A 13,813-nucleotide genomic window follows, 5' to 3' on the forward strand; every position below is an offset into this window, starting at 1 on the left:
TGATCAATAGCACATCTGGCAGTGCTAGTGTGACTAGTAGGCCTGGAGGTGTGACCACTACGACTGGGAACACTCGAGCTCGGGGTCATCTAGTATGACCAGACCCCCGAGTGAGATACATGGCTTGAGGACGGGGGATTTCCAATGTATATTTGCATATGCACTTCGTTTTATGTATGTGCGAAGATAAAAGAATTACTAGATGCATGACTTGTTTTCATGTCCTGCATGCTTGCTTATGTCTGGTCTCATAGCACTGGGGACGCCCAAAACTACTAGCTACGAGACCGTGAGGATGTCTTTGCATATTGATTTGTGATTGGCTTTTTGCAGGCACCAATACTGGCTGTTGAAAAGCTCAAACTTCTTGACTAAGGCTTAGTTATGTTTTTTATAAGGTGGAATGTTCACACCCACATTAAAAATGGGTGTCAACAGTGTCAACACCCTAATGGGCACACAAGCAATTAAGTGATTTGTAAGAGAAGGCCTAAGGGACAAAACATTATTTACGAAGACTAGCAATATTTTTCAAATAAAATAATATTAAAGCATGGCTGTCCACGTGTGGCTTGCGCTCTTCTCCAGCATGGTGGTCGACGTGGGAAAAAGATGGTGGCTGGCTGGGGAAGAACCAGACGCCGTTTTGACCTTTTCGCACACCGACGGGGAGGCGCTGGGGAGGCGCTGGGGAGCTGAAGCAAAGAGCATACACACTCTCTCTTTCTGCTGGAATCAGCGAACTGAAGCGAAAGGATTACATCTTTCTTTCTCTCCAGCTCACGCAGGATGGGTTTATGATTAGACCCACCTACATGGATACTCAAGCATTTGATGCTCTTTCTCTCACAGGCGCCCAGAATTATTCGACTCTCTCTCCTGCAGTCAGAGAACTGAAGCAAGAGGTCTCCTTTCTCTCTCTACAGCAGTCAGCAGACAGAAGCAAAAAAAAAAAAGTTCTCTCTCTCTCTCTCTCTGATCCACCATGATGTAACTTTTTGGTCTCATGGTTATTATGGCCTTTTGAAGACGTTAATATAACATTTCATTTTCATTTCTCTCTCTCTCTTGTTCCCAGTGGACTAAATCGAAGGGGAATCCTATCTCTCTCATATGCCCAGCCCGTGGACTGAAGGAAGGCCTGGCAGTACCTTAGAGGAAACTGGCTACACAGAGTGCTCATCTCTCCCCCTCAGCACAGGGCTGGATTCATTATGGGAAGAGTAGCCATTTGTTGATCACATCTTCTCACACACACGGGTTGTTGGGGAACTTCTCTCTATCAAAGGTGTGGAACCTGCTGAAGAAATATCTAAGAGAAGGTATGTGCATTGTGACTGATGTTGCAACAAGTGATTCTATTTGGATTGAGGACCAAGTGGCCAAGGCTCTGTAGCAGCAACTAGTTTAGTGTGAGACTAGGAGTGCTTATAAGATCCACATAGTAGTCTATGTGAGACTGGTCATCTTCTGTGAGATCCAAACTAGGCTGGTGTGAAGCTGGTGGAAACACCCCTTGCCTTGGGCTTGGGCGGAGGAACTAGTTTTATATTGTTTTCATCTGTAATACTTGGAAATCCGGTGCAAGACTCTTCATGTAATTGTAAATACTCACCATAATAAAGTTTTATCTGTTTGGGGGGGGGGGGGGGGGGGCGCGTTCCGGACCCATTGAGTTCACAACTTCTCTAAGTCTTTTATACTCATTAAGTGAGTGTGGGTAAGTGTGGTTGTAACTAGTGAAGCTATCTGTACTTAGTGTCTTTAATGTGAAGTTTAATATTCTTAGAAATTTGGATTGTACTACCCACCTCAGTTTCAGGGCTAGCCTATGAAACCTTAAGTTTGGATTAATCTTGTGCTTGTTCTATGTTTAGGTGATCTTGGAAAGATTCTGTCGCAAGAATCCCAGATTCTATCACACAATCTATGCACAACTTAGTCTAGGTGGTTATTAACCACCTCACTGGTCAACATGGTTTTTCCTTGACAGTTTGTGTGGAAGCATATGTCACGGACCTCTAACAACCGTGAGAGGCATGCATGGTAAGGGATCTAAATATAAAACTCCATGCTGAGATGTGATTGATTAACGGCCTTGGAGCGTTATAAAAGGCCAACGATTGGTAATATACAAAAGGGGAAAACAGTTATGGGTTAGGGTTTCCCCTGCTGCCCTCTGCTCCTTGCTTTGGCCTATTGCACACAAAATCACACACTCTCTCTCTTAGCTGTGCGTCCGTATAGTTCACCCTTCTCTGCAAATTGTGGGTGCGCCATTGCTTGCGGCTGTGTGCGTCACTTCGCGCTGCTGAGCTGCTCGTTTTTTCCAGCTGCGCACTGACGTTGCACTTGTGCCTGCTGTTTGTGCACTGACCTGCTGTTAGCGTTCTGCGCACTAACCTGCTCATGCTGCTGCTGCGTGGCTGCCCAATGCTACTGCTGTTCATTGTGCGGCGGCGGCGGCGGCTGTGCATTGTTGTTTTTTGCGCACTGCTTCTCTCAGCGCGCTGCTGCTGCTTTGCATTCTCATGCTGCTCTTGCTACTGCCTTGTGTGGCTGAGCTCCTCCGTAGCCGAGCTGCGGGTGCTGATTTCGTTGCTATTGCAGCTCCGCAACCTATTCAAGGTTTTGTGGATTGTGCCCTAGCTGCTGTACTTGCAGCCCACATCCTCCACTATCTTGTGCACTTGTTCCATCTGCTTCAATCCTGTGTAGGTGTTCTCCTGCAATAATTTCCTGTTCCCGAAAGCTTGAAAATTGATCAATTTGTCAGGAAAAATTTGGGGGTTTTCAACATTAAGCCTCAATTCGGTACCCGGGTACATTGACTTGCAAATTGAGGATTTTTGTCAGAAATCTACAACCTTTCACAGATTTTCTCAAGGATATACAGGTGTTTATAGGTGCAGGTGCTCTCCGTATTGTTTCCCCTTTCCGAAATTGCAAAATTGAGCATATTGATGTCATTACAATTTGGGGTTTTTTCACATTGACCCCAAATTTGTGACATTGCTTCAGTTCTGCATTGATTTCAGCGGGTTTGGTGCATACATGTATCAAATATTTGGGCATTCTAGCATATTTGGCACATTTGCAGGTCAATACAGGTACAGGTGGTTTTGATTTCTTCTATTATTTTTTCCCTCTTCCCGAAATCATTGATTTGGCCTAATTGACTGCCCAGAAATTGGAGCTTTTCTACATTGAGCCCATTTTTGAAACATTCGACCCATTTACCTTTAATTTTGAGAAGAATTTCGCACTTATGTATGCAACATTGGGGATTTCCAACAGATTTTGACACTTTATTGCAGCTCTTACCGGTGTTAGCTGATCGTGTTTTTCACGGCACATGTATTTATTTGTGGTTTCCTACAATATATGTATGCCTTTGTGGACATTTTGACAGATTTGCATTATCGTGCACTACACTTGCAGATTTGGGACATGCATATGTATTTCTTGTGGTGAAGGAGTTCCCTTCCAGTCCATTGGTTTTCTTGTTATTTTATCTCCCGCATTCTTACAGTTTTGCTCGGCATTGCCTACTCTTCTGGTGACCTTTGACAGCTCTCTTTTACTATGTTGTCATGGCCAACAATAACAATGACCTCTTTGGCATTGAGCCTCAAGAGGACAAGCTAAATGGGGATAACTACCCCATGTCGGCTTATATGATGCGTCATGTTTTGGTCGCCAAGAATGTATGGTTATATGAGGATGGCATTGAGATGAGCCCTCTCGCACCTTCTCCCGTGGAAGGTGAAGTGATTTCTGCTCACTCTCCTGCAGGTCAACCTTCTCGCCCTCCTCCCCCCCACCCAACAGCAGCGTACTTGGGATACTCAGGATGCTCAGGCCCATGCGTTGATTGCTCTCTCGTGCTGCCGGGACATTATTCTGCACATTCATTCCTGCACCACTGCTAAGGGTGCTTGGGATACCTTGGCGAAATTCTATTCGGGTCGTAATGAGGCTCGTGTAGCTTACGTTCGGGGCAAGCTACATACCGACCGCATCCATGAAGGTGTCACTATCGATCAGTACCTTACGCATGTGAAAGACCTTCGAGAGCAGCTCATCGACATTGATGAGGTCTTGACAGATGGCTATCTTGTTCAAACAGTCTTGCATAATTTGCCCGACTTTTATCAGACATTTGGCACCACTTTGCAGTTGTTAGCCGGCAATGCACCTAATTTGGTCACTTTTGACAACCTTGTGACTCTTGCTCAATGAGGAGCCATCCTGTTCTAACAACATGATGTCTAATGAGTCAGCAATGACTTCTCCCTTTCGTGGGAATCGATCTGGACCTAAACCTAGCCCATCGGATCCTCCAAAGAAAGAGGACAAGCCTGACAAGAAAAAGCACAACACCATTGATGAATGCAAGAAGCGCATTGAAAGTGAGAAAAAGAAGAAGCTGGCATCTTCTTCAATAGCTGCAGATCAAGCCAATTTGGCTACAAATGTGACAACCTTGACCATTTCATCTTCATCACTTGCAGAGATGTCTTCTAATGCGGTTGCTTTTGATGACTTTGCTATATAGTCAGTACTTCTTGGTACGCTTTGTCTGGCAGATGCATTTCAGGGGGGGGGGGGGGGGGCGGGTTTACTTGCCCACATGCAGTTGGTGATGCCTCATGGTCATTTATGCTTGTTGACCCTTATGCTTGTCTATGCTAGACGCTTTCTTTATGTGATGTCTACTGGAGATGCCTTTTATGCTCCTTTCCCTTGCAGCAGGATTGTTTCTACAGTGTTGACATTGTCACTTTCTCAAACACTTGGCCAGTGTTGGCTTGCCCTCATGGTTTTGACATGTCACATGTATATTATTTACTGTGGGATTATGCATATTTACACTTGCCATACATGCCACTGATCATGGCATCGCTGAGAGTTTACCCATCCTCTGATAGCATTGGCTGATGCCCACCCCGAGTCCCCACTTCTTCTCCAGATTTTCAGCTTTCCATCATTGCTGAATTTTTATTTTTATCAGCCCTACCATTGCTGATTTTTCCTCATCGGACCCTCCATTGATGAGTTTATCTCTTGCAGCTTACATTGCATGTCTCGTAGGCATGACTTCTAGATCCTTTTGCCTTTACACGTGTATATCTGCTACATCTTCTTATGCTTATCACTAGTGCCGTTAGAGAGCTATGCTTTGCTCTCTTGTTGTCATTGATGTGGATTACATGCACTTCAGTTTGGCATTTGGATGCTTACCTTGAGGGGGGTATTATTTTTACTTTCCTTATTGCAGGATTTTATATACCTAGATAAATCCACGAACATGCCCAAATTCACCTTTTAAGAACGTGCATATTATATACTCATGGTAGTCAACCCACAAGACTATATAACTATCAACTCCATTATGCAGAGTATGGACTAGATACTACGCCATTCCCACTAACGTCATCAGTGCCCCAATAGTGGGTGTAGAACTCTGTATCAAAATACGTTGTCTCTCTCTCTCTCTCTCTCTCTCTCTCTCTCTCTCTCTCTCTCTATGCGTATCTCAACGGATGGATTCATACAGAGACCTGGATACATGGATGTGTACATGCCTCACAGTGCCCAAGTGGTGATTGGCCAGCTTAGAGTGTCATAACACCAGCTTGAGATTGAGGCAGGTAGGGCAACTTGGATCCCCAGAGCAGAGAGGATATGCAGACTATGCCAAGAGGAGGTTGAGAGTGAGGAGCATTATGTATCCAGATGCATAGCATATAGTGTCATTAGAGAGAGATACACCACCATCTTTAGGGGACATCCCTCACTCCGCCAGATCATGGAGTCCCCAGACTAGCACAGATTTGGCCAGTTCTTGCTAGAGACACAGCGCCACAGAGAGACACTGCTACGGACTCATACCACAGGGAGAGGTGGGCGACAGCTCCAACTCACTGATTTCTTCCAAAGATCTATCCCAGTGCCTATTCTGACACAGGAGGGCGTTACACTTCAACGTGCTGCGGACCTCCGAGCCAGATGGAGACCGAGAGCACCAGGCTCCCAGACTCCCAGATTACATCAGAGGGAGAAATCACAGAGATACGGGCTCGACATCAACACCATATCAAGGAGCGGCTAGCTCACTTACACTCACACCCGGAGATCATGCTCCGAGGTATTTTTGCCTCGCCATCGCCTATGTATCACATATTACACCCCCATTATTGTATTCGTTGGAGCTAGACAGATCTGCTTTGCATTCTTGTATACCCTGCGCATATAGGTTGCATATTGAGCCTCTAGCAGTAGTGCTCCATCCATCACACCCCCCCACTAGCTCAATACTTTCATAGTTTACTTCATGTTCATTTTGTCCTTTTTTTTCTGGACATCCAGAAGACATTGACAGTTGTACATTGATTTGTCTCATAGGTCGAGTTCGGCCTCTAGTAGACGTTAATACAGCTTTCTCTCTCTCTCTCTCTCTCTCTCTCTCTCTCTCTCTCTCTCTCGCACACACACACACACATAAGAGCATATATTCACACAAAGCCCTTCGTATTGAGTTTCTGTCAAACCTTCTAGCTGGAGGATTTTATAACTTACGCGATGCTTCTTTATTTGATGCGGTTGATGTCCACATGATCTTTGACATGCATTTCAAGTGATGCCTTTATGTACTACTGTGCTCTAGCTTTAGCACTATGACATTGGGGTCTCTCATCTTCCCCGTCATATAGTGCTTGCTTCTTCATGGGCACTGCAGTGCATCTATACCACCGTGATCCCTCTTGATCACTCTAATTGTGGAGTATAGTGCCGGGCAGCATTCACAGCTTTATCACCCTGCTAGCCATTCACACCGTTCACTTGAGGGAGGTTTGTTGGTCATGTCCACTTGGCCACTCCCGGCTAGTTCAGATGTGAACCCAGCTTACTCACAGGCATTCTTTCCCTGTAGCTGGACACAAGTTCTTTCCCCGTGTGAACACACTCGTGTGTTGGGCACTTAGCCCTAGGCTTTTAGTACTCTTATCTTTTGTACTTTCATTACACATTCATAGAGTACATCTTTTCCAGCACTCACGTTTCTCTATGCTTGAGCTTGTGTGTGTGTGTGTGTGTGTGTGTGTGTGTGCGCGCGTGCGCGCGCGCGCAAGCTAGCTACCCTCCTACCCAACACTAGCACAACATAGAAATATTCCATAGCTATTTAAAATAGTCGTAAGTTACCCTATAGTCCATCTATGTACACAAACATGTCTTTAGTGATCTTCTATAAACCTCTAGTATAAAGTAAGAAGGAAGAGTCAGTGGAATCACTCAAAAATGATGCAACAGCTGGAAGCTGAGCAGCAAAGGTAGGATGCTGGAGGGTGAGCGGATGAAACACAAGGCAAGGGGGCTACACAAGCAGGGGTCACCACTGGACATCCAGTGAAACCTTTCTGATGTGCCATGTTAAAACTCAAAATATAAAACCCTCATTTAAACCAAAGGAAGAAATTAAGTGACTTTAAAAAAAGTACAAAATAAATGATGAGTTTGTAATGTCTACTGCAAGAATGTTCAGCTTATGGTGGTGATTTCGGATAATTAGTTGTTTCCAATTTTATACCTCACAGATTTCATACAGATTGAGGCAAATTCCAAGTGAGTTACATCTTCCAATTCAACCATCAAGGTAAGGCCTGCCCATATATGCAGTAGGTGAATAATTTTAAATACAATGCCACAAATTTTAATGCGATACACAAAATCTAAAACCCTCGTTTAAACCAAAGGAAGAAATTATGTGACTTTAAAAAAACTACAAAATAAATGATGAATTTGTAATGTCTTTATGCGATACACTAATGAGAAAGATTATGACTAAACAGAATTTACTGAAAGGCTGCATTTTTATCATGATAAAGGCTTAACCCCGTCCAAAAATATTCTCACTTCTTAAGGTACTCACTTCTTAAGGTCTCCTGGATAATTTCGTGGTGATGCCTTAAAAGGAGGTCTCATATTTATCTCAGCATAAGCAGCGGGAACTTTATTGTTTTCCATGTCACACATGGGTGGGACACCTTCAATCATCTGTTCCATTACAAAGCAGCAAAAAACATGCATTTTAAAACAACAATAACTCGGTTTAAGAGTCTTTAAGCACCAAGACAAACAAGTTTCTAGAATACGCATGAAATCACAAGAAGCTCTATTGAGCCAGACGAGTGGTCTTGACGAACTCCTCAACTACTAGTAACAGAGCAATATTTCTCTATTCTGTTCCCACAAATCTATTGGTAGAGAAGAAGTTTTCAAGTGACATGCCTCACCTTGTGACAGCTCATCCACAGCATGAGATCATGTATCAGCCTAGTAGACCTACCTGATGGAACATCTACAAGCCCATGCTCAGCTAGTCCACCTTGGGTGGTGCCACCATTTTGGATTAGTCCCCAATTCGATTCCTGAATCTATGCCAGTAGGAGGACCAAGTGGTACAACTCCCGGGCCCTCGAATTGAGTGGTACGACTTCCGAGTGCACGCCCTGCATCAGAACCGACGACTGCTAGAGTAATATTATGGCAAGTGAAAGTGCCAACCCACCCCGCAGAGAGGGGGGGGGGGGGGGGGGGGGGGGGGGGGGGATGATCCTAAAGAGGTGTCCTTAAATTGGGGGGATGGTTGAGTGTAATGTGATCTTGGCCCTGAATCTCTGCAAGGTGTCTTTCTTCTAGGGGGGAGCCTCCTGAAGCTGGCCCACTCTCCTACCAGTGCTAAGGGCCCCCATGCAATGTGAGAGCAAGTGCCCAAGGGGTGACCACTAGATGCCCTAGTGCTTGTACTAGGAACTCTTGAGTAAAATATCATTACACAAAGGGGGGGGGGGGGGGGGGAGCGGCCGTTCTGCTCTAGTGTGGTGTCCAATATCTCATTATGTTATTTTATTTTGCTTTAATAGGATTAAATGCATGATTTAGAATTTATCATATTGTCTTAATCTTGATTCTCTTGCTTAATAGTTGACTAAAGTTCCTTAAACACCCTACTGGATTACAGCCGAAATGCCCCTATTCACCATCAAAACCCCTAGCCAAATTCCCTAAGGCGGTCGGTGGCTTGTGCACATCCACCACCTCTTTCCCTAAGCACGTGTCTTGTCATCCGAAATGTATGTGGACTAGGTGGAAAAAGCGACCACAATCGAAAGATAATAATCCAGCACCAACAAGATGTTCCTTAAATGCAACTACTTTATGGTCAATTGCTTGTCCTTAAACAGGTGTCATCTGCTTCCGAGGGTGATCGACTCCAACACCACAGAATTGATGGGGGATCAACATATAAGTTTCCCAACATCTACACCCTTAACTTAGCCACTAAGAGGTGCTCTAGCTCCTCGGCATGAGACACAAGAATAGTTGGGGTGATGTGACCAGAGCAATTATAAGCTGATAGAGAAAATCCACAAGCTCGGAGATGGGAATCAAAAAGCAAAGAACCCGACAAGAACAAGTCCTCATTAACAGATATGCATGGATCTTTACGTGTTCCGCCCATATTGGCACCAAGTTTGGTAAGATATGGCCATTCTCCAGTAAGATCATTCACCTTGCGCCTCTATTCCAATGAGAATAATCGCAAAGATGGGTGGGAAATTGAATGCATTAGTGATGCCCAAGAATAGTAAGTTGGATGGTAAATTTATTAGATATGGAAGTTCAAGATGAAAAAATATGTTAGTGTCGAAGGATCTATGGGAAATCACCACAAGGATGAAGAGATGGCCAATGATGTACATGAAGCAGATTTTTGTGAAGAAGTCATTGGAAACAAACATTCATTTTTGTGAAGCAAATAGACAGGCACGCAAAACTTGTTGCAACTGAAGAGCTTCAATCAAAAGTACTGCAGTATGACTAAAAAGCCTAAAGGACATTGTGCATGATTAGCAAGCTCCATCAACACCATATTATTTCACATTAGCTTAGCAACTTCCCCCATGGAGGCATGGGATACCCTGCGCAAAATTTATGAAGCAACAAATGTGAATCAAAAATATTGTCTAGTTCATCCATTGGTAGAAGAGTGGATTGGAAACAAGTATGGGAATCATCACAAAGACTGAAGCCTGGATTGGTTTACTACTTCTGAAAACTACTAAAGCATGGTTCTCTTCTCTGCCTGGATCATGTTTTAATTAGTTTATATAATATTGTAAACCCTAGTGCATGAGTTCGCAGAACTCCTAGGCATTATATTAAGCCAATACAAGGATCCTCAAATTTCCTACAGTGTGCAAGGAACCATTACCTCATTGCGCAAGCCGTTAATCCTTCAACGTCATACTTTATGGGGTATTGGTTTGGAGCGTGACTTGATCCGAATAGAGTTCCGTTTTTGCAGTGGAACCTTCATGATTCCTTCAAGATACCTCCAGCTTGTTTTCCCTCGTCAAAGGAAAAAGGGAAGGGGGGGGAGGGGGGGGGGGGCGGAGGGCGGGGGGAGGGGGGGGGGGATGGGGGCTATACACACCCAGGACGAGCAACCAAAGGTGGATGTAGAGTTGTTTGAGTATATAATGAGAAGCACATTTCTCAATAGCTTTTTGATTTGTATGCACTCGTAAAGACTTAGCTAAACAACTTGGACCAGAACTCTCCTTGATTACTTGGACTCGTGATAGACTGATCTGAAGAAGTAGATCCAGACCATTGCATGGGTGATTTGAGGGAGGGGACCAAAGAGTGGTTGATCTCTCGGGAAATTAAGATGGAGATGCACACGTTTGAGACATATACAGGCTCAAGGATGGATCGAAGCATAGAACCTACAGTTGGGACATCGGCTAGCTTGCACCCCTTTAGGGGGTTAAACACTAATCGCTTATGTTTTGTGTTTGGATCTGCGGGGTTGTAACACTAAGTGTAAGAGGCCTCCCTGGCCTGTCTAAAGAAGTTCCCCAAAACACAGTCTAACACGCTACACAAGATTAGAGAAATCAAATAAAAAGGGGTGCTAGCAAGCTCACCACCCAACCGCAGAAAGTGGACAGCCCTACCGGACCGAGCGAGAAAGGGGATATCTGTCGCCTCGAGCTCCCTGAATGAGAACCTGACTATGAGACGCGGAGTAAAGGCCTGAAACACCACGGATCCACTCCACTACAAATCCCAACCGATGCATCGTGCCCTCAAGAAATCTCCAATCAACCCTATCATAAGCTTTCTCAAAGTCAAGGATAAGCAATGTGAGGTCCTATTGCCGCAGCTTGGCTGAAGCTATCGCCTCCCAGAAAGTTAAGATGTTATCCAGAATGCTTCAATCCTGAACAAAACCTGTCTCAGTGTTATGAATCAAGTCAAGAAGGAAAGGCTGAAGTCTCCGACTGATGGCCTTGAACAAGATCTTATAGGCCGTCCCAGGAAGGGTGATGGGTCTCCACTGCCGGATCTCCAATCCGTCACCACCCTCCTTAGGAATCAAGTGTATCAAACCCTCTGAAAACCTCTCAAGCATGGCACCTGTGATCATAATCTCATTGAAGGCTAATCCAAGGCCGCCTTCCATAAGATCTCAGTAGCAAAGAAAGAAGGAAAACAGTAGCCCATCCGCCCCCGGACATTTTCCCTTAGGGAAAGCCGTCAGTGGCTCCACCAGCTCCTCTGCTCTAAAGGGAGTCAATAAAAAGGACAGTAAAGCAGGAGGAACCACCTCTCTCGTGTGCCATAGGGCCCTCTCGCGCGCGTCTATCACATGTGGGGATAATGGGACACAGATCAGAAAAAGTCTGTGCCTTTGGCTCTCACATGGGGGGGGGGGTTCAGAAACAATAGCTCCATCCTGACCTCACAACCTGCGGATACCATCTCTCCGCCTATGAGGCCTGCAATCTCAAAGAAGTCCCCCATGACCGCCTATCTCCGGCCTGGGTCCAAAAGGAAGCTCTGGCATGGTACCTGTACTCTACCCTCCTCTCCTCGATGGACCCGATCTCCGTACAGGCGACAACAAGCTGACTCTCAATCCATAGCCTGGCGGGGGAACTCTCCTAAATCCGCTGCAGAGAGGGAAGACCCCTCCTCAGGCTCCTCTCCTACTAACGAAATATTCTCTATGCTGCCTCCTGCAAAAATATGCAGATCTCACCAAAGCACACATCTAAGGTGACCACAGCAGAGCTTGAGATTAAATTCAATCCCGCCCATATCTGCTCTACCTTGCAGATCTCGGGGTCCCGTATGAGGCTATCCAAAATCCTAGTGCTCGAATGCATGTCCTGCCTCCAGCGGTCTACAAGGACAAAATGACCGGAGCGTGATCAGAGAAAGTGCTGCCCGCTACAATGCGTATCATGTCCCCAGGACCACAAGCCCACTCATCCACATAGAACCTGTCAAGTCGAGAGAGGTTCGGGCCGGACCGCGAGAAGCACAAGCTCTCGTGACTACACCCGAACTGTAGAAGATGCCAAGGGTCATGTTCCCTAATTACGAGGATCGACTCCTCCCATGCAGAGTACTCTAAACCTGAGACTATAGCCGTGCCTCCTCCGACTCAGTCCTTTGGTGACTCAATCATGTCAAAGTCTCCACCCATGCACCAAAAATCAGCCTGAGGGAGGCCTGATAAACTGTGCTCCACAAGATGGCTCTACCTGCTACGACATTTCAGGCATAAACATTGAGGAAGCCCATGCAATCCTCTCCAACCATAATGGTAACCCACTTTGCTCGCCCAGAGACTATGACACCTGACCTTGTCACTGTTGGCAAGAGCTGCTCAGTGAAAAAAATACATACTCCTCCCTTGCTGACTCAATCATGTTGAAATCTCCACCCATGCACCAAAAGTCAGCCTAAAGGATGGCCTAATGGACTATGCTCCACAAGATGACTCTACCTGCTGCGGCATTCCGGGCATAAACATTGAGGAAGCCCATGCAATCCTCTCCAACCATAATGGTAACCCACTGTGCTCGCCCAGAGACTAACACCTGAGCGGCAAGAGCTTCTCGGTGAAAAAAAAAATACAAACTCCTCCCTGTGTCCTCAAGGGACACAAGGAAGGGGACCAAAAAGTGTGGCTCCGGCCTAGTAAAATCTTCCCGCAGCGGCAAGTACGCCCCTCAGCAAGATGATCATAAAAGAAAGTCGATGGGTCCCCCAACTGTAGCTCTATGAAGCTCTCCTCTAAGGACGCCTCGTCTCTCAAAGGCTAAAGCACTAAGGCCCCCCCTGAACTCTGAATGTTCCATGATACTATCCGCATATCAATCTCTACGGGAGGCGGAACTATCAGAGTTGCCTTGCACTCGAAGAGTCTTGGGCGTGGTTTTGGATGGGGAATTGTCGCAATTAGTCCTGGGGCGAGGCGCGCCAAGTGGGTGCGGATCCTGTCCTCCATGTGTAACTGCAACTGCAACTGCAACTGAGAGGGGAGCAGGGGTACTGCAACTGAGATATGGAACACAAAGAGCAGCACCTCTAGGCTGGAGGACACCACCTCCCCGTCCTGATCTCTATGGCCTGTGCCTCCCAGCTCCATCCTCGCCAGGGACCAGAGGTGGGTGAGAACGTCGGTGATGCGCAGATCATGAAGATGGTGTGAGAGCTCTTTTGCCTGTCCCTGGAAACCAAAGGGGGCGAGAGGCGAAGAGGCGGGGAGCATCGAGGGGAAGAGGGGCGGAGGGGGGGCTAAGGGGAAGCGGGAGGGGAGAGGGAGTGGCGAAGGCTCACCGGGCGCAGGGGGGGTGGGGGGGAATGCTGAAGGTGAAGGGGAGCGGCGGCGAGGGGTGGCAGCACAGTTCGCAGGCGTGGGTCACAGCTCCAGGAGCATGACCAG

The 13,813-nt window shown here is 46.2% G+C and overlaps 1 protein-coding gene across 4 annotated transcripts in view; it reads right to left on the reverse strand.

The window, feature by feature from the left end:
* LOC147640567 (serine/threonine-protein kinase 12-like) overlaps window positions 1-13,813 on the reverse strand; it is a 119,056-nt gene that overhangs the window by 14,096 nt on the left and 91,147 nt on the right. For 2 of the 4 annotated variants that reach the window (XM_086813046.1, XM_086813041.1), the window contains exon 10: window positions 7,937-8,061. The exons of 1 other annotated variant lie outside the window; for it this stretch is intronic. In XM_086813046.1, the coding sequence (XP_086669172.1) occupies window positions 7,937-8,061 (125 nt within the window). Of the gene's footprint in view, window positions 1-7,594; window positions 7,668-7,936; window positions 8,062-13,813 lie in introns of all 4 variants that reach the window. One more of the 4 variants, XR_015268045.1, reaches the window with a different exon arrangement.

This window comes from Cibotium barometz, chromosome 2, assembly GCF_041138505.1.
Source record: "Cibotium barometz isolate CiBa-2024 chromosome 2, ASM4113850v1, whole genome shotgun sequence".
NCBI classification, from domain to species: Eukaryota; Viridiplantae; Streptophyta; class Polypodiopsida; order Cyatheales; family Cibotiaceae; genus Cibotium; species Cibotium barometz.